This window comes from Equus quagga, chromosome 3, assembly GCF_021613505.1.
Source record: "Equus quagga isolate Etosha38 chromosome 3, UCLA_HA_Equagga_1.0, whole genome shotgun sequence".
In the NCBI taxonomy this organism is placed as follows: domain Eukaryota; kingdom Metazoa; phylum Chordata; class Mammalia; order Perissodactyla; family Equidae; genus Equus; species Equus quagga.
The window spans coordinates 101408151-101426711 of record NC_060269.1 but is presented as its reverse complement, the minus strand read 5'-3'; the positions used below and the strand labels follow the sequence as shown (position 1 = coordinate 101426711).

At 34.9% G+C, this 18561-nt stretch overlaps 1 protein-coding gene across 3 annotated transcripts in view; it reads right to left on the bottom strand.

Annotated features, from left to right (window-relative positions):
* The window catches only part of LOC124237298 (UDP-glucuronosyltransferase 2A2), a 60446-nt gene extending 44628 nt beyond the window's left edge, over positions 1 to 15818 (bottom strand). For 2 of the 3 annotated variants that reach the window (XM_046656781.1, XM_046656783.1), the window contains exons 1-2: positions 15778 to 15818; positions 11480 to 12251 (exon numbers count right to left, since the gene is read on the bottom strand). In XM_046656781.1, the coding sequence (XP_046512737.1) occupies positions 11480 to 12197 (718 nt within the window). In that variant the 5' untranslated portion in view covers positions 12198 to 12251; positions 15778 to 15818. Of the gene's footprint in view, positions 1 to 11479; positions 12252 to 15777 lie in introns of those variants that run through there. The other variant, XM_046656782.1, reaches the window with a different exon arrangement.
* Positions 15819 to 18561: the final 2743 nt, after the last annotated feature.

The following is an 18561-nucleotide window of genomic DNA, read 5'->3' as shown; positions in this document are numbered from 1 at the left end:
GCAGTACCTTTAAAATTAATTAGATTTTGAAACAAAACAGCAAAGAAAAGAGCATGGATAATCTTGAGCGTCATTAAAAGAGGCCTAGTGAAAAGAATTTGAAACATCTTCATAAAGAAATCTGTTGTTACCATGATCTTCCAATAAACAGGAGACAAAACACAACAGCATACAAGGCATGACAGAAAGTCTATCTATAAAATACTTAGATTTGTCCAATTATTGAGGTCCATGTAAGTAGAATATAATAATTAATTGGCAACTATTCACTAGTGATAGCTATGCTAGCACTTAGAAGCTTATTAAAGTATATCCTAGAATCTCAAACACATGTGAGTACCCCTAAATTATCCTGAATAAAAACAAAATTGAAGAGTTTGTCAAAATTGACCATAGTGGAGCCATTTTAAAATGGAATCAGAGCTGCCTTTCCAGAGAAAATATCTTACAGTCTTTTTTTTTTTTTTGAGGAAGATTAGCCCAGAGCTAACATCTGCCACCAATCCTCCTCTTTTTTGCTGAGAAAGATTGTCCCTGAGCTAGCATACATGCTGATCTTCCTCTATTTTATGTGGCACACCTGCCACAGCATGGCATGCCAAGCTGTGCATAGGTCCACCCCCAGGATCCAAACCAGCGAACCTCGGGCCTCCAAAGAGGAACATGTGAACTTAACCACTGTACCACCAACCACTCCCTATCTTGCTATCTTGATCCTTGGACTGGACCAAACCTTTGGACTGGGCCAAAATAGCAATTGTTTTACAGGCAATTCTTTTTTCTTTTTTAAAATTGGCACCTGAGCTAATGTCTGTTGCCAATCTTTTTTTTCTTTTATTTATTCTTCTTCTCTGCAAAGCCCCTCATTACATAGTTGTATATTCTAGTTGTAGATCCTTCTGGTTGTGCTATGTGGGATGCTGCCTCAGCATGGCCTGATGAGCAGTGCCGACTCGGCTCCCAGGATCCAAATCAGTGAAATCTCAAGCTGCCAAAGTGGAACGCACGAACTTAACCACTCAGCCACGGGGTTGGCCCCTGAGCAATTATTTGAGAAGTTAACAAACAAATGGACATTCTGATCTGAAAAACTCGTGGTTATGGATTTTCTGAAGATAGAATCAATAGTCATTCAATGTTTAGCCAAGACTAGCTCTCTGCCTCCAGCTCCAATTAAAATTTTGGAATACAACCTCCCTTCTGTGCCTTTAAAAGCCTCTGACTTTTACTCCCTAGTGGGACACTGTTTGAGTTTCTGCCTGAATCTGTGCTCCCTGAATTGCAATTCTTGTATCCCAAATAAACACTTTGCTTCTGGTGTCTATTTTTGCAGATTGACAAATTCAAGGAGTTAACTTGCCACTGTTAAGTGGTTTCTTCAGGACAGTAAAATAAGTGTCTAATTTAGTGAAGAATAATAGGAGAAAAAAGAACTAAATAACAGCTGACTTTTTTTTTTGTTTTCAGATTATACTTAGATTTTAAAGTGTTTAATCTCATTGGCATCAATGTAGATGTCTGTTACATTTATTCTCTGGTTTCTTGTATGCCTAAAATGCTTCATAATTGCATATTCAAAAAATTATAAAAAGATAAAAAATAAATTATATTTGGGGATGTATGTAGGTATAACCTTAGATTTAAATTTCCATCAAAGGAAAAAATAATAATTCTTGCCAACTATGTCTGATTTCATGACAAAAATGAGTTTCAGTAATATAAAATTATCACATATTTGTTTTCTTTATGGATTCATTTATAGTTATGCTGAATTAGAGTTGAATAATAGCACAGTAGGATTATCATTCTGGAGACAGTGTTGGTTCAGCTCGTTCAACCCCATCATTTTATATGTAAGAAAATTGATCGAGGGAAGTTTAAATAATCTCAAAGTCACAATGCTAGTCAGTGGCAGATTAGACAAATGCGTAAGTACTCTAGCTCACAGTCTGATATTCTTCCTTCTATATTCTACTTTTTATGTATTTATTTGTTTTGGTAAGGAAGATTGGCCCTGAGCTAACATCTGTGCCAATCTTCCTCTTTTCCTTGAGGAAGATTGTTCCTGAGCTAACATCTGTGCCAATCTTCCTCTATTTCGTATGTGAGACTCTCCCATAGCATGGCTCAATGATTAGTGTGTAGGTCCATGCCCAGGATCCAAACCCACAAACCTTGGGCCACCAAAGTGTAGTCCACCACCTTAAACTCTATGTTACCAGGTGGGCCCCAATATATTCTACATTTTAAATCCAATAATTAGGATATATTTTATAACACTAAAAGTTAGAAAAAAGTTACATTTCATTATTGTGAATATTTGAAAATATGACATCTTAAACATAACTAATGAGCCCAGAAAATAATATTAAAAAATTCCTATGAAACATCAATAAATGAGTATCATGAGTGATAAAAAAGTCAGCTATAGAGAAGTTGCACCAATTAGAATATTGTCCTTGTACTTTAAATCAAATTCTCATTTTTATTCCAATCTCTGCCTACTTTGAAAGGGAGGGCTCCAAACAGTAATAAAAGAGATGTAAAATTCTCAGAATCATATTTAATAAGATTCGTGCATAACACTTGCTGGAGAATGTTTAGTCCAACTGTATAAAATTAATTTAGAATTAAAGTTTCTTAAAATATGTATAATGCTATGAGTTTGAAATGAGAATCCTTAAAACCGACATTTTTGTTTGAAAGTTCTTTCTTCCAATTTTTCCCCCCAAAGACATGCCTTGGCTTGAAAGTCTCTTCTTTCTGTGTGCTCTATGAGCATTAGAATGGACACCTAGAATTTAATTGCTCTGATTCATTTCTCATTGTCTCTCAGACTTAGAGACGGCCCAGTGGCAACAAAAGTATAGAAACCAGCCTTCCCACTGTTTTAGGAACTTAAGTAATCAACTCTTGGTAACCTTAACCTTTTAGCCTCACAATAGTGCTTTAATTTTATTTGAGTTCTTTGACTGGCATTTACTTAATTCTTTTAAAAGCTTAAATTTATATGTGCTTTCTTTTTTCCCTTTATTTTGTTGTATATTAACTGAGTATCTTTCTAGATCTTTCTTTTTAACTGAATGTCTCTGTCAAATTCTTCACCACTTTCTTGATTGCAATCTCAGGCAAATTACTCAGTCTCTTCATTAAAAAATGGGGGAGATTCTTTGGAGTTTTCTGTATATAGAATCATGTCATCTGCAAATCATGATGGTTTTAGTTCTTACTTTCCAATTTGAATACTTTTTGTTTCTTTGTCTTTCCTAATTGCTCTGGGTAAAACTTTGAATACTATGTTGAATAAGAGTGGTGAGAGTGGGCATTAGAGGAATACCTTTCAGTGTTTTACTGTTGGGTATTATTATGTTAGCTGTGAGTTTGTCAATTATGGTCTTTATTACATTGAGATACTACCCCTCTATACCCATTTTACTGAAAATTTTTATCATAAATGGATGCTGAATCTTGTCAAATGCTTTCTTTGCATCTATTGAGATGATCATGTGATTTTTATTCTTCATTTTCTTAATGTGAGGTATCACATTGATTAATACACAGATATTGAGTCATTCCTTCATCCCTGGAATAAATTCCACTTGATTGTGGTTTGTGATCCTTTTTAATGTATTGTTGCATTTAATTTGCTGATACTTTGTTGAGGATTTTTGCATCTATGTTCATCAATGATACTGGTCTGTAATTATCCTTTCTTTTTTGTGTTGTCCTTGTCTGATTTTAGTATCAGGGTAATATTAGCCTGGTAAAATGAGTTATGAAGTGAAAACTCTAAAGAATCCACCAAAAAACCATCATAAATAATTAACGAATATAGTAAAGTTGTGAGGATTAAAATCAATGTACAAAAATCAGTTGTGTTTCTATACACTAACAACAAACTAGCAGAGAAATCAAGAATACAATCCCATTTACAATCATAACAAAAAGAATAAAATACCTAGGAATAAATTTAGTCAGGGAGTTGAAGGACCTATACATTGAAAACTATAAGACATTGAAAAAATTGAAGAAAACCTAAAGAAATGGAAAGATATTTCATGTTCATGTATTGGAAGAATTAATATAGTTAAAATATCCATATTACCCACATCAATCTACAGATTCAATACAATCCCAATTAGAATTTCAATGAAATTTTTCATGGAAATAGAACAAAGAATCTTAAAATTTATATGGAACAAGAAAATACCCCAGATGGCCAAGGCAATCTTGAGAAAAAAGGACAAAGCTGGAGGTGTCACACTCCCTGATTTCAGCATGGTACTGGCAGAAAAATAGACACACAGATCAATGGAACACAACTGAGAGCCCAGAAATAAAACCACATATCTATGGACAGCTGATTTTCAACAAAGGAGCCAAGAACATACAATGGAGAAAGAAAACTTTATGCAGTAAAAAGTTTTGGGAAAACTGGACAGCCACATGCAACGGATGAAAGTACACCATTATCTTAAATCATACAGAAAAAATAACTCAGAATGGATTAAAGACTTGAATGTAAGTCTCCCAGAAGAAAAGATAGACAGTACACCCTTTGACATCAACCTTAGCAGTAAGTATCTTTTTGACTGTCTCCACAGTCAAGGGAAACAAAATAAAAAATTAAAAAATGAGACTATATCAAACGAAAAATCTTTTGCATGGCAAAGGAAACCATCAACAAAATAAAAAGACAACCTACCAATTGGAAGAAGATAATGGCAAACCATATATCAGGCAAGGAGTTAATATTAAAAATAAATAAGGAACTGATACAATTCAACCACAAAAAAATAAACAACACACAAAATGAGCAACGGATTTGAACAGACATTTTTCTAAGAAGATATACAGATTGCCAACATGTCCATGAAAAGATGTTCAACATCACAAATGCAAATCAAATGCAAATGTTCAGTTTGCATTTGTTCAGTTCAATTTGTTGAACTGCAAATGTTGAACATGCAAATGTTCAGTTCAATTTGCATTGATTTGCATCAAATGCAAATCAAAACTACAATGAGATATCACAATACCCTCATTAGAATAGCTATTATTAAAAAAACAATAAAAATTGTTAGAGAGGATGGGGAGAAAAGGGAACCCTCATACACTGCTGGTAAGAATGTAAATTCATGCAGCCACTATAGAAAACAGTATGGAGATTCATCAAAAAATTAAAAATAGAAATGCCATATGGGGGCTGGCCCCATGGCTGAGTGGTTAAGTTTGCATGCTCTACTTTGATGGCCCAGGGTTTCACCAGTTCAAATCCTGGGCATGGACATGGCACTGCTTATCAAGCCATGCTGAGATGGCATCCCACATCCACAACTAGAAGGACCCACAACTAAAAATGCACAATTATGTACCAGGGGGCTTTGGGAGAAAAAGGAAAAATAAAATCTTTAAAAAAAAAGGAAAGAAATGCCATATGATTCAGCTCTTACACTTTTGGGTATTTATCCAAAGAACACAAAAACACTAATTTGAAAAAATAAAGGCACCTCTGTGTTCATTGCAGCATTATTTACAATATCTAAGACTTGGAAACAACCTAAATACCCATCATCAAATGAATGGATGAGTACAATGGAATACTACTCAGCCATAAAAAAGATGAAATCTTACCATTTCCAACAACATGGATGGATTTTGAGGGTATTATGCTAAGCAAATACGTCAGAGAAAAACAATTACCATATGACTTCACTCATATGTGGAAGATAAACAAACACTTAGATACAAAGATTACATTGTTGTTTACCAGTGGAGAAAGGTGTGGGGGGAGGACAAAAGGCATAAAGGGGCATGTGTGTACAGTGACCAGTAGCAACTAGACTTTTGGTGGTAAATGCAATGTAGTCTTTACAGAAGTCAAAATATAATTATGTACCTCTTAAATTTATATGTCATAAGCCAGTGTTACCTCAAAAAAAGTGGGGAGAGGGGCCAGCCCAGTGACACACCAGTTAAGTTTGCACGTTCTGCTTCGGCAGCCTGGGGTTCACTGGTTTGGATCCCAGGCACGGACCTATGCACTGCTTAGCAAGCCATGCTGTAGCAGGCATCCTACATATAAAGTAGAGGAAGATGGGCATTGATATTAGCTCAGGGCCAATCTTCCCCAGCAAAAATAGGAGTATGGGTGACAGATGTTAGCTCAGGGCTAATCTTCCTCAAAAAAAAATAATGGGGGAGAGGGGCTGGCACAGTGGCATGGAAGTTAAGTTCATGGACTCTGCTTTGGCAGCCTGGGGTCCAGATCCTGGGCATGGACCTGCACACTGCTCATCAAACATGCTGTCATGGCATCCCACAAACGAGATAGAGGAGGATTGGCACAGATGTTAGCTCGGCAACAATCTTCCTCAAGCAAAAAGAGGAAGATTGGCAACAGATGTTAGCTCAGGGCCAATCTTCCACAGCAAATACAAAACAAAAGTGAGAGAGAATAATGGTGCCTATTTCCTAGAGTTGTGAGAATAGAATGAAAAAATGCATGTAAATTATTCACAATAACATCTCTGCTCAGTAAGTGTTAGCTATATATAGCATTGTATGGAGAGAATCTTACTTTAAAGATGACCAGTGCAAGCAGATCTCCTCACCTAGACCCACGTCCTCTCTTCCACGCCTCGAACCATGGGCTGTAGGGCAGCTGAGCTTTGGCGCAGATGTACCCAAACACTGCAAGTTCCTCCACAAGTGTCAGTCACGTTCAGTCTCGGGGTATGTCACAAATGATCTTTTGCTAATAAGATATTCAGTACCAAAGTTCACAAATGACTAAGAAATACACGGATATAAAACTCAAGATTATACCCCTAAAAATTATAGTCTCCATTCTCCTTCATTGAGTAGGAGCAAAAAAGAATGATAGCTCTCTGGGAATTATGCGTGCCCCACATCAAATTCTACCTCGGATGCCATGCCTATGGCTGTCATCTGGCTCATGGGTCATTGTGAAAAAGGGAATCCTACCAGAGGCATTTGAAAGATTCTAACCCATCAAGATTAATTTACATTAAAAAAAATAGAGGAAGAAAGGAAGGAAAGGGAGAGCGAAGCAAGGGAAAGACTAGGAAGAAAAAACCAATCCAAATGGAAAAGTATTACTCTTCAAGGAAAGGTCTCCAATGCATTTTTTTCTTCTATAAAATGACTTCTGGAAGTCAAGCACTATGAAGATATACACATTCAAATTTCTTTCATTTCTAGTACTTTATTTTACATTTATTACCTGTGCTCTGTGAATAGTTCATGTAAAGATATGAATATTATAGTCATAATTTTCTTTGAAGATCTGTTCTTTTTCCAGTTTAATTTAATATATGTGTAAGATAGTCTATTGTTATCATAGATGACATTAGTTAGAAATTACTCACTTAATTATTCATATATAATAAAATTGTGTATTTATATAAATCTAATGTATGAAGATTATTCACACACACAATAAAAGGTATTTTTTGTTATAGGCTATCAACTTTTTTTTTGTGGCTATCAACTTTTAACAAACATATTTCAAATCTGTAGAAGCCTTTTCTTTTATGTAAGTTAAAGGTTGCTTATGAAACTCTCGTAGGACCAGAAAGCTATCCTCAAGCATATCATCCCAGGCAGCAGAGTCACCTGAGGACCTAGGCTTAAAGCAATAGCAAGTTCCCTAGTGACAATATGGCCCGATTAAACTGCATTCAGCAAATTAAAAATGGGCGAGAAATATAATAGCAGATTTCAAAAGTTAAATCTATTAGAAGAAAGAAAAAAGGTCCCCAAGAAAGTTTAAATCTAAAATATTCAAATAATTGATGGATTTGCACCTGAAATCTTAAAAGCAGAAAAATTTTCCTAGAAGCTTTGGTGTCAGAAAGACTTTAGTTTGAAAACTATTTTCTCAAACTATTAGCTATATGATTTTATTTTAACATGTTTGATATTTCCAAGCCTCAGTATTGTGATGGTTTTTCCTTCACAAATTCATTGCAAGGATTAAGAGATATAATACGTGAGAAGCACTTATTATAGCATCTAGTGCATAGGAAGAGGGAACAAATGTTAGCTGGTATTATTATAATGATATCCATGAGTTTGACACAAATACCCATCACTTGAAATAAAAGAAGTAATTTTGAAATTATAATATCCAATTCCTAGCAATTAGCAGAGATTAAGGGCTCAGTGCATTTCACTACAGAAAAGTAATCTTACAGAAAGTTGTCCTATTTATTTACTCAGTTGTAGCAATTTGAGACTTGAATAGATATGGATTCACTGCAATGACTTTAGAGTATTCAAGCTAAAGTAAAAGATACATTCAAATTACACATTGGAAAGAAGATATTTTTATAAGTCAGTTCCATCTACCATTCTCATTTATCATAGTATATATATAAATTCTTACACAAAAATACTCTGTCATGTCAGTACCTTTTCTTCTTACCTGGTCTTTTGACTATGAGTGCTGATGTCCCTGGGCATCAGTAAGAATATGGCATTTTAGTAAAAGCAAACTTAAGTAGTTATTTTAAGCTGGAAGAGTGTAATTTGATAAGAAATATGATCAAAAACAGGATAAGAACATTTTTAGAAATCTTCATTACATTACCATGAACACATTGTTAAGAAAGATTAGTCTCATGTATTAAGACTGGGAGAATAGTGTGGTTTTATTACCAGCACTAACTTACAAGCAATATACAATGGAGCATGTGATTCTGAGACTGCCAGCATGGGAAGGTTTATCTCTATCTCGGGATAATCTCACCAATATGAATAAGGAGCATCATAATCATGATAATTATCGTTTCAAGGTTGAGAACGAGTAGGTGATAAAAACATAAGTGATGAAATAAAAATGCAAATGTATTGTGAACAAGGAACATTCCATGTACATTCTTCTATTCATAACTGAGATGCACATCTTTAGTTGTCACTATTAATTTACTGCATGCATGAGGAGATTAAAGGGTTTTTCCAGATCTTGACACCTTCATTGCCTCATAAAATTGAAATCTCTTTATTCTCTTTCTCCATTTTGAAGATTCACTTTTAGCCCTATAATGTTGACCATTCACTTCTATCTTCATAGGATAGTTTATAATCATCGTAGTAGCTATGCTTATTCTCTCTGAATGACAGAACAACAAAGTCTTTGTTTACATTCCATAAGATAAACATCTATTTTTGAATTTCGGAGCAGGTATTTAACATATCCAGAGGAGACGATGACTTTTGCTGATTATCAGTTGGCTCCCCAGGTTTGGTCATACTCATCCACCTTTAGTAACTCCCTGTCATTCTACACTAACCTATGCATAGCTATTTTGATTGCTATAGATCAATTTTACAACTATTTTAGAATAGAGGTTTGTAGAAAAGAAGCCAGTGTGTCAATAGCTATCACTACAGAGGAACATCAAATTTTCTCATTTCATGCAACTCACTGTTTTGTACATTGGACTTTGTCATCTTTAAATAATTTTAATACCATTTAGAATTTTCCTTCAGTAGCTGGTAAACATCTCTAGACCTCACAAATTCTGCTTAGCAGACAACACTGCAGTTTCTGCAGTATATGCAAAATAATGTTCAATTGTTTGAATATTCTTTGAATTATGGTTTTATTATTATGTTAAAAAAATGAAGGCACGAAAATTAATTTATTGGTGTTAATGAAGAGAAGTTAAAGCCTCAAAACTTAGTAGCAATCAGAGAAACACAGCTTGTCAAAAGTGGGAAACATTCCACCTCTATCTGAGTATCACTGGGGTTAAATGTTTGTGAGGTTTATCATAAAAGCAAAGTAAAATATTGAATATATAACATCTAAGACTACGTACAAAATACAGGTGTAATTATGTATGGTGAAATGAAGAAAATAATAATATTTACAATCTTTAAGTCCACTGCTTGACTTTAAATCATTTGATTTTTTACACTTCTTGAAATATGTATGAATGCCATGCATGTAAGAGGAAAGCAGAAAATGTGGAAATGAGGTTACTGTCAGAGAGAAAAACTTATATGCATACCATCCTTATGTAGATGGCACTTAAATCTCTAACCCATGACACTCCCTCTGAGATCTCACCACATATATCCTACTGCTTACTGGACTTCTCCACCAGATATTCCCCAAAGCACCTCATATGTAACATGCCTAAAGTTGAATACATTATTCCAATTCCCAAATTTGCTCTCTCCCATATTTGCTATCAGTTTACTGTACCATTTATCATTTACTGAAGTCCGAAATCTTGATACCATTTTAATCTCTTCTTTACCCCCCTTAACACTCCTCACCAATAAACCCACACATACATAGTCAATTAATTTACAGCAAGGGACCAAGAATATGCTATGGAGAAAGGACAGTCTTTTCAATAAATGGTGTTGGGAAAACTGGGTGGTCACATGCAAAAGAATGAAACTAGACCCCTATCTCACACCATACACAAAAGTTAACTCAAAATGGGTTAAAAACGTGAATGTTAGACCTGAAGCCATAGAATTCATAGAATAAAAGAAGACATAGGCAGTAATTTCCTTGACATCTCTCTTGTCCACGATTTTTCGGATTTGACACCAAAAACAAAGGCAGCAAAGTAAAAATAAACAAGTGTGACTACATCAAAATGAAAAGCTTCCACATAGCAAAGGAAACCATCAACAAAATGAAAAGCAACCTACAGAATGAGAGAAAATATCTGCAAATCACATACCTGATAAAAGATTAATATCCAAAATATATAAAGAACTCAACAATTCAATATCAAAAAACAGTCTATTTTTTTAATTTTTATTTTTCAGAATACCACTGTCTCCTGTCACATACATACAGTCGATTTTCTTTATACTATCTCTGTACTTCATACTTATTCCATTACTCATTTCATTCATATTAAAAAATTCCCTTTTTTGTCTGACTTCTTTGCTTGTCTATGAAATGACAATGACGTGAAATGACATTGAAACCAGGAACTTCATCTTAGTCTTTATTGTAACCTCCCTGTTTTAGGAAATGCCTAGTAAACAGTAGGAAACCTGTGAGCAATGATCAGAGATTGTCCATATACATAATGTTTTTAAACACACACACAAAGGTCTGTATTAATAATGGACTTGTTGAAAGCTTAATCTCTCTCAGCTTTCCCCAAATACTATTGAAGATTCTAGGCAATTTCTATTTTCAGTGTAATATCTAAATGAGTATCCAGTCCCACTTTTAAGCTAAGGTATTTATCACTATATCTTATCCATAAAAAAGCTTAATTGGTATCTTCAAATCTATAAAGTTAGAAAACAACACACTGTAGTTACAAAGCATATTGTGTTTTATCTTCTTTCCTGCTATCATATGATCATGATCAATATGTAGAACTAAAAAGAATAACCATAGGGAAATAAAGAAGAGGTGATAGAAAGCTCTGTTTTTTCAATTTCAAATAATAATAAAAATATTATTACATACCCAAGGCTTTACTGTAGTAGGAATCCCATGATTTCCAAAGAGTATCAAACATGTAGTCCTGTAGATGGTAGGAGATGAAATTTCTTATTCTGTCAGTAAAAGACATCTGGTCGTTGAGTTCTGATAAGATAGCAGGAACATAGGAAGGAGGGTATGGTACCTTCCCACAGTGCTTTTCTACTGTTGAGGCAGGAGAAAACCTCAAAGAGTACATAAATGGAATTCCCAGTTTTAAAGCTATTATATCACCACAAGGAATTACTGGATCTGATACCAGGACCTCAAATTTGCTTTTCTTCAGCTTTTCCATCAGCTTTTCATTTTTGAGAACACCATCACAGATTTCTTGACATACCATGTGGAAGTCCTCAAGGACTTTGGCTATCTCCTGATAGAATCTCCAAATGGTTGAAGGAGAGGGTCTATTTTCCATCCATGTCAAAACAAAGTCCTTGATAACGCTTTCTATTCTTTCTTTGCTAAAGGGTACCTTATATGTTTCAAATGTTGGAGATGAGTTTGAGGTTGGCACGATGAAAAGTGCACCAGAGGCAACTAGGACAGTCACATTATGTTCTTTTTTAATCAATTCATCGATAATTATCTTAACATTTAGCCAATGACTACCTTCCATTGGCCAAATGAGAACATTCCCACCAAGAGTGATTCCTAGGAGACTTATCTGAAGAGACAGCAGCAGAATGCTCTTGTTTAACATGATGTGGCTTGATGGAGAAGATTTGATGAGATGCGTCACAAATGAATTTCTCTGCTTTTCAAAGTAAAAAGGAAAGACAAATTATTTTTCAATTTTGATTCAAACCATTGATACCCTTAAGAGCCTTCTCTTTACTAAAGATATTAGCCATGATAGCTCCATATTTTATGATAATTTTAGGTTTAGGGGTAACATGTCTCTTAACTTTCAACCTGTTTTTTTAGCTTTGATTATGATTCTTGCTCTCTGATTCTTTTCTTGAACCTGATCCTACAACCCTTTCTTTACATCTCATAATTGTTAAATTCGTACTATGAAATTGCATGAAGCCACTGTATATCTCAATTCTAAACTCAGGCCTGGGTACTGAAACCTCAGATAGGATCTGAACTCCCTCAGAAATGTAGAGATGCTAATACTACATGTTTTCCAATGTGTAATAGATTTTATATAGTCATTAGCAACAATTAAACATTATTATAGTAGTTAGTTGTGAACAGATAAGATTATCGCAAAAAGAATACTTACAAAAAGTTGAAGTACAAACAATAGAGTAAGCATAATATTTACTACTACTTTAATAATATGTTTAGGAAAGTACTTTGTGTTAATAAATTACTGAGAAAAATTACAAGTAAATGAAAAGAGTAGGTACAAGTAATATTTACAAGAGATTTGGGTAATGTTACTGGAATAGGAGCTATTTGAAGAGAATTGCTAATTTAAGCATGACTTCTATGGAAAGTGCTGCTCATAAGCTAGCTAGCCTATGGGTAAAAGGACTACTTTATATCTAGACTCAGCCTTTAATAATTGCTAGCGCTTATTAAGTACTTGCGGTATGTCAAGCATTGTGCAAAGCGTTTTACATATATTAATTTCATCTACTTCTCACTAAAAAAAGATCCAATGAGGTAGGTACTATAATTATTCCCACGTCAAAGATCATTACTCAGAGAAGTTGAGTAACTCGCCGAGTTGATACAGCAAAATAAGAAAGGAACTGGAAGTAGCAGCCTTAAGGCTCTTTGGTTTCCAGAGTGTATTGTATACACCATTAGTACAGATTGTCCTATCAGAGTGCACCACATCCCCTTATCAACTAAAAGGTGCCTATATATATGAACCATAAACTGACTAAAACATGTCGACATGATATAAAATGCACAATATAAATTTGTGTAATACACAGGATATTGTAGGATCCTGTCATCCATGTGAAATGACCTCTAAGAAAACTGTGCTTATGTGTGCATGTGTCTGTGAATAAGCAGAGATGACTCTTTTTGTGTTAATAACCCTGTTGAAGCTAGATATGCTATATCTTTTAATGATGTCTCTTCTGAGGTCCCCTGTCACCAAAGATGATGTTGTGAAAAACATTTATTTGTTCATTAAAACAATTACTAACTTTACAAAGTACTATTCAAAGCTCAGCAGATTAATCATACAGTTAGTTGAGAAGGTGGATTTCAATTAGAAGCTCTGTATAGTAAGATTTTATGGTATGTACAAAATTTATGCCTGCTGTTGTCAACCTGGTCCATAGTTATTTGCCAGGAGATTTTAAAATAGTAGTCATGATCCACTAGAATGAACAATTAGTCACAATTCACTATTTTGTTCATTTTATTCACTAGCAGGGAATCAGATCCAGTTTTAAACAATTGAAATATATCTTTTATTCAGTTTATATATTTTTATTGGTAGCTTGTAGGCACAAAACTCCCTTCTAGGTGAAAGATGAATCAAAGAGATACTTCTCATATCCATTTTATAGTCTACCAGTGGAAGATAAGAAAATTGGATATGTAACCCTAGCAAAAATCAGCATAATATATCAGAGTCAACATGAAATCACAAAAAGAATTTAGATTTTAGAATCAATTAGGCCAAAGAATCCTAGATTAACATTACGCTGCTTGATATTTATGAGATTCAGTTTTCTCATCTGTGAAATGGAAATTAAAAACAATTGAAGAGACTTTGTGAGTATCAAATAATACAAAATAAATGAAATATTTATTTATATATAATAAATGAATAACTATGCATTAAACATTATAAAATGTGTAATAATATGGACTATATATAAGATAAATAAATATTTAAATAAACAAAATAATATTGAGTAAGCAACAAGTGTAATTTCTGGAGTAAAAGACACGCTTAAAATCTGGTATATTTCCCATTTAATTCCGTCTCCATTTCCTAACTAGAGAAAGCGACAAGTGCCTTCAGATAAAATGATATGGGAAGAATGTTTCAGAGCTCTATAGAGATTGCTTCCAGGTTTTTTTTGTTTGTTTTTTTTTTTTCCCAGTGAGAGGATCCAGGGCTAAGAATAGGAAAGTCTTCATTAGAGATATGGTATTTGATAGTCGTCTTGAAGTCTGAAGTATCCGGACATGAGTGATGAGCAATGTACACAAAGGAAACCCGTGTTATTTCATAAATAATATTTTTTTATTTTAAAAATACATCACAGTAATGTGACCAGTGTTAAGACATTTCTCAAACTATTGAGGTTAAATTTTTGATTTGTTTGTATTCTTAAATTTAATAGGAAACTAAATGAAGAAATTATATGGACCACAAAGGTTTAAAGAGGTTAAAAAAAAGTTTTTTTCAAAAATGGCTATCTAAAGTTGTTCTAATTATTCTGACCTTAAGACTACTGAAAAACTAGTCTAGTCTTTCCAGAAAATTTTTGAGAGATTGTAGCTAAAATTATGACATATATTTGTGAAATCAGGTTAGTTTAAAGAAAAAGCTAACATATTTGAAAAGAAGGTAGAATATTGTTAAAAACAAGACAACAGGCTCAAAATGGAGTCACTCATGCTAAGCCCCACAACACCAAACTGAAACAATTAAGTTTCAGTTTAATTAAAGTCTAATTAAAGAGTTTTGGCCTCTCCCAGAAACAGAATCTTAAACCAATCAATTGGAAATTACTTGATCAGCAGACTCCTGCCATCCCCTAAAAGAAAGTGACCTTCTCACAACCAACCCACTTTTTGCTAGTATAACTTCCTTGTCCTGCTCCCTTCTGCCTGTAATTGTCATTTTTTTACAGCTCCTCAGAGCTCCTTGATATCTGCTAGATGAGATGCTGCCTGATTCATGAATCATTGAATAAAGCCAATAAGATTGTTAAAATTTTCTCAAATTTTGTTTTTTAACACCAAGCATTAGTATAAATCTTATTTGTTATTTTACGTATGCCTAATGAAGGAACAAACAAACTCTCCACTGAGAGGAACTAGAGGTAAGAGACGAATTTTTAAAGAAAACAATGAGCTCACACTTAGATAGAACTCTCAATTTATTGCTTTACAATATAATTCTTTCAATATTTACAAAACTATTCTGAAGTGTAACACCTGGGAGGAAAAAAACCCCTCGAATTACTTCAAAACTGAAAACGTTTTCAAAGGAAAGTAACAAAACACACCAAAAGTTAACCCACAACCTTATAATGGTTATTTCTTTTAGAAGAAAATATTATAAAATAAGTCCAAATGTACATTATACATTGCTTGTATGCTGCTTGCCATGAGTTTTTAAAATTTCTTACCTGAAGTTGCTAGCTGGAACTTTAATAATGCTCCTTTGCCATTAGGAAGTTGAATTTAAATAAATCCCAGTTAGGTAAGTGTAACATGATGAGAAATGTGATCTTAAATGAAAAAAAGATTATACAGATTTGTTTACTCTTAGCATTCCTTACTCATTACATTATTAAGCAGATTAACCTCTTGTTAAAAGTTTATCTCTTTATTAGTTCCCTGGAAATTATTTGCACTGAATATTGCCCTTCCTATCATGGTCTCCACTGCCTTAACCCCCACCATCAAAGTGTGTCTGGATGTATTCTTAGCGGAGTCAGCTCTACTCAATCTCTGTCTGAAGTACACAGTCAAGAGAAGAAAATAAAATTTAACTTTGTTGCTTCCTTTCCAATTCCAGACCCATTGGTTACTGATCCTTTTCTACCCAAAGGACACCAATACTTTCTTGTTTGTCTTGTTTTATGTCCCAAGAACTTGGCTTGTCTTTCTGCCTTCCTGGGGCATAAAGGTTATTATCTCCTGCATATACAGCAGCTCAACCGTCACATTGGTGGACCAAAAATATGACCAGGCAGAAATGTGGGTTGCACTTCATTTACAGCTGGTGTTCTGCCATTTACTAGCTCTCAGGGGAATTGTCTAAGTCCTCCTTTCTCGTTGGCCATATTTTGGGAGTGGTTCTGGATCTTGGGAGGGTAGTATCCTTTGCACCCTCTTTGGGGATGCCCCTTTCATCTGATGAACAAATGACAAGCCATAGGACATATTGGAGTATATGGGGAAGCCATTTGGGTTAAAACTAATTTGGCCTGACCTTGTTTTTCCAAAAGTGCTTGATTTGGCCAGTTGAGCATGCATTATTCATCTGCTTTAAACACTTATTATGCCCCCAAAACAAGAATGATGCCTCTAAAGATAGGGATGTAGCCTCGCCCATATCAGCATTTCCTTTAGGATAAGCATCTCCCTCTAAAAAGCAAGGATTAATTACTGACCTGCTATGCTCACCTTGTGACCACTGACCTGCTGACCACTTATTTGCTGTGCCAGCCAAGCATCTCGTGATCATTGTAAAAGGGGTATTCCTACCATATGGAGTGTATGTTCTTTGTTCCAAGATGGTGTACAACCACTCTGTACACCCCACTTCTTTAGTGCCCTTCCTTCCTTGGGGAAGGAAGACCCCAGGCTACTCCTCAGATCTGGCTCATAACAAACCCACTCCAATTTTGATTTATAGATTGATTATGGATTATTTGCATTGACATTTCTTGGTGTAGTTGCGGCAGAATTTCAGAGAAACCGAATGGAGACCACATGGAATCTATACTGAACTGGCATTCAGTACCAATAAGGGCCCATTGAACCCCTCCCCAGATCACTGCATTCTTCAGGTGACTCCAGTGAGTTCTCCTGAAACCCAGATCTCCTTATTTTAAGTTATGGTCCAGAATTTATATGAGTAGTGTCAAGCCTTAAGACTAGGTGTCTTAAGGGGGTCCCAGTAAGTACCCTAGGTAAGAGAAACCTAGAAGAATTTCCTAGACCAGGGGAGCCTACTGGGAACTTTGGAGTGAATGGGGCTGGCTTAACTTTTTAATTTGGCTTTAAATTGGAAAGGATTTGTTTATAAAGTCTGAATAAACTTCTTGATAGAGAAATGAGAGTCTGAACTTGTTCAGCTCTAAAGAAAAGGGAAACCAGCTCTTCCCAGCTGTAAGGCATTCTCAGGCAAATAAGAACCTAGTGGGAGTGTCTGAGGTTTAGCCTCAAGAGGCATAGCAGTCCCATAGTGAATTCCATTGTGAACTTTCACTTTAAGTAATTGACAGCTCATCCAGGGATGCACATATGAGGGTTGGTCACCCACTCACTCCAAGCCCCGATGGCAGTTTTAGACTTCTGGTGGGAGAAACTGAGGCACTTTTATGACCTTTCTCTAGGAAGTAAGACTCACAAGCAGCACATTTTTGACTCACTACACTGTCCCTAGAAATTGCTCAGACTTTACAGTAAGACAAAGTTAAAAGAAAAATGGGAAATCAAGCTTCTAAAAGCTGACCAGTCCTGAATGGGTAGCCTTCCCTCACAACTCCAACTGGCTTCACGCTGAAACTTACAAGCGCTTAACAAAATGGCGGTAGCTGTAAATGTCTGGGAAGGTCACTTGGGATAAATTAAAATTACAGTGGCCACTGTCAGGCTCTTTTTTAAAAGCCAGATAATAGAGAAATTTTTAAAGAGGTGAGCTCACCAACTTCTAGCACAATTGCTAAACTAAAAGTTCTGGAAGCTGTAAATATTTACAAAGAACAGCAAAAAAAAAAAAAAAAAAAAAAACCTCTTACTAAGTTTATTACATGTCCTGAGGGCTTGGTTTAGTCATCATCAGGTTGGAGTCCCAAAATATGGTCAAAATGCAGCTTCACCCCATTTTGCAGTCAGAGATGGTCAGACAGAAATGTGGTTTGCTCTCCATTCACAGCTAAGGGTCCTACCAAACTGCTGCCACCCTCAGGGGGATTATATTGGCCATTAGAAGGAACATTCCAATTAGATAAGATCATCTAAGAAGAGCAAATAAAAGTAAAGACTTCAAAATTCCAAAAGAACTTTATTGAAAGATTTTTTGCAAAAAGCTAATAAAAATTAAGTTACGAAAGGTAACTGAAGGAAAATATATTAGGCCGTGGCTTTACAGACATCCCCAGTAGTCTACTCCCAGATTTAATGAGACTCGGAGATTTTCTGGAAACTGCTATGTTAAAGATTATCAGAAGTATTCAATA